The sequence below is a fragment of the Anguilla anguilla genome, chromosome 19 (genome assembly GCF_013347855.1).
Source record: "Anguilla anguilla isolate fAngAng1 chromosome 19, fAngAng1.pri, whole genome shotgun sequence".
Taxonomy (NCBI): Eukaryota; Metazoa; Chordata; class Actinopteri; order Anguilliformes; family Anguillidae; genus Anguilla; species Anguilla anguilla.
Window position 1 is genome coordinate 10375188 of NC_049219.1, and position 1822 is coordinate 10377009.

The following is a 1822-nucleotide window of genomic DNA, read 5'->3' on the forward strand; positions in this document are numbered from 1 at the left end:
ACCTTAAACAGTTGGTCCATCTCTCTGGCAGGTTTTAGAGTGGGCCCCTCGAGCAGCGCGACCGGCTAAATCGCCTGTTCTTGGCACAGAGCGGAACCCGGACCGCGTCGACTCGACGCCAGTCAGAGCAGACAGTCCCACCGTGAGCTGGACAGGAACTGGCTGCGCCGTCTCTCAGGGCTGTCCCTCGGCGAGGCACTTCCTGTCCCCCCCCCCACGCAAAGCGGACCCCTCCGGCTCGGTCGCCGGACGGTGGAGTGAAGAGACGCGGTGAACGGGAGGCCGTGCGTGGAGCGGAGGATGGGCCTGCTAGTCAGCACTCCCTGACTATTGGATGGTGGAGACGGGAAGGGGCCGGCATAGAAATATGATTGGTTGCTCCAGGGGGAGGAGAAATAAAATAGGGAATAAAAAAAAAAACAACGTCTACAAAGGAAGACCAAATTAGGTCTTAAAATGTAAAGGTGAGGGCATGCACACACACGCGCACGTGCACGCGCACGCACACACACATGTACACACACACACACACGTGTGCGTGCACGCAAACACAGCTTTAAAAAGGCAGCTCTGCGTGTGAGAGAATGGAAGCGTTGTCCTGGTTACGTATGGAAAGGGTGTGGCTGAGCGGAGCCTGGTTTTCTACAACCAAGGTGATAAACTTCTATACAACACAAACATTAGGAAAATGTAACTTAGATTTTTTTTCTCTACAGTTTACAATATAAAATTCAAGTGCAATTAAAGTTCCAAATATTAGTTACATCACATACATTTATATCTATTGTAACTTATGTTACTTTGCAGGTAGTTCCTTTTTAACCTTTTTGTCTCTTTTTTATTTTTACAATCTATAAAGACTTCTTTTTGCGCAACCAAATAGTTCCCGTTCTTTCATTGAAAAAGCACAGGATGACGTGAAATGGGTCTGGATTCTAGATCATTCTCATTTTCCCATTTGTAAAAAAAAAATAAAAAATTAAAAATTAAGTGCACTAATCAATTTATAAGCTCAATCTTGTGCACATAAGGGGTCTAAAAAAAACAAATTAAGGATGTATATGTACACACGTATTAATGTACACATGCATACTGTGCATTCACACACACATATGAACACACACACACACACACACACACACACGTACAGTCGTACACACATACCAAACATCCACGATATGGGACTGCAAGTTCTAGCATATAAATATTCCTTGGCAAATAAAAAAAACAAAAAAATCGTATGTGGGAAAAATCTTTAAAGTCAAAACAAGGACTGCAAACGAAAGACTGAGGGGGAGAGACCGTTTCCTGTTCCTCTGGAGGAAGCTGGGGGGGAAGAGGGGCGGGGTTTGGGAGGTGGGCTTGCGTACAGGAGCGCTGGATTGGGGGGTTGGGGCGGGGGCAGGGGGCGGGGCGTGTAGGCGGGGGGCGGTGCCGGACTATTTGTACGGCCGTAGAAACCTGGAGACTTTGGAGCGCAGGAGCTTGATGAAGGACCGGGGGAACATGTCCTTGGCCGTGTACTGGAAGTACTTCTGAGGGTGAGCCAGCACGTCGAAAAGTGCTTTGATCAATTTCTTGTCCTGGAGGAGTAAAACAGAGAGAGAGAGAGATAGAGAGAGACAGAGAGAGAGAGAGAGAGAGCTGGGGAGTTAAGCCTGTTCAGGACCTGAAATGACGGATGGGGTGCGAGCTGGGAAATGAGAGCAATGGCGCCCCCTGCTGGACTCACTCACACCCAGTGCATCAGGTCAGCATTTACATTTAGCTGCGTCATTAACAGAAATGTAAAAATGTCTGCTTGCTAAATAACTTCAGAAGC

General features: G+C 47.6%; 1 protein-coding gene across 1 annotated transcript in view; it reads right to left on the reverse strand.

Moving 5' to 3' along the window:
* Positions 1-1397: 1397 nt before the first annotated feature.
* Positions 1398-1822, reverse strand: part of LOC118219225 (signal peptide, CUB and EGF-like domain-containing protein 1) — a 71863-nt gene continuing 71438 nt past the window's right edge. The window contains exon 22 of the mRNA XM_035402227.1: positions 1398-1583. Within this exon, the coding sequence (XP_035258118.1) occupies positions 1440-1583 (144 nt within the window). The 3' untranslated portion in view covers positions 1398-1439. The remainder of the gene's footprint in view (positions 1584-1822) is intronic.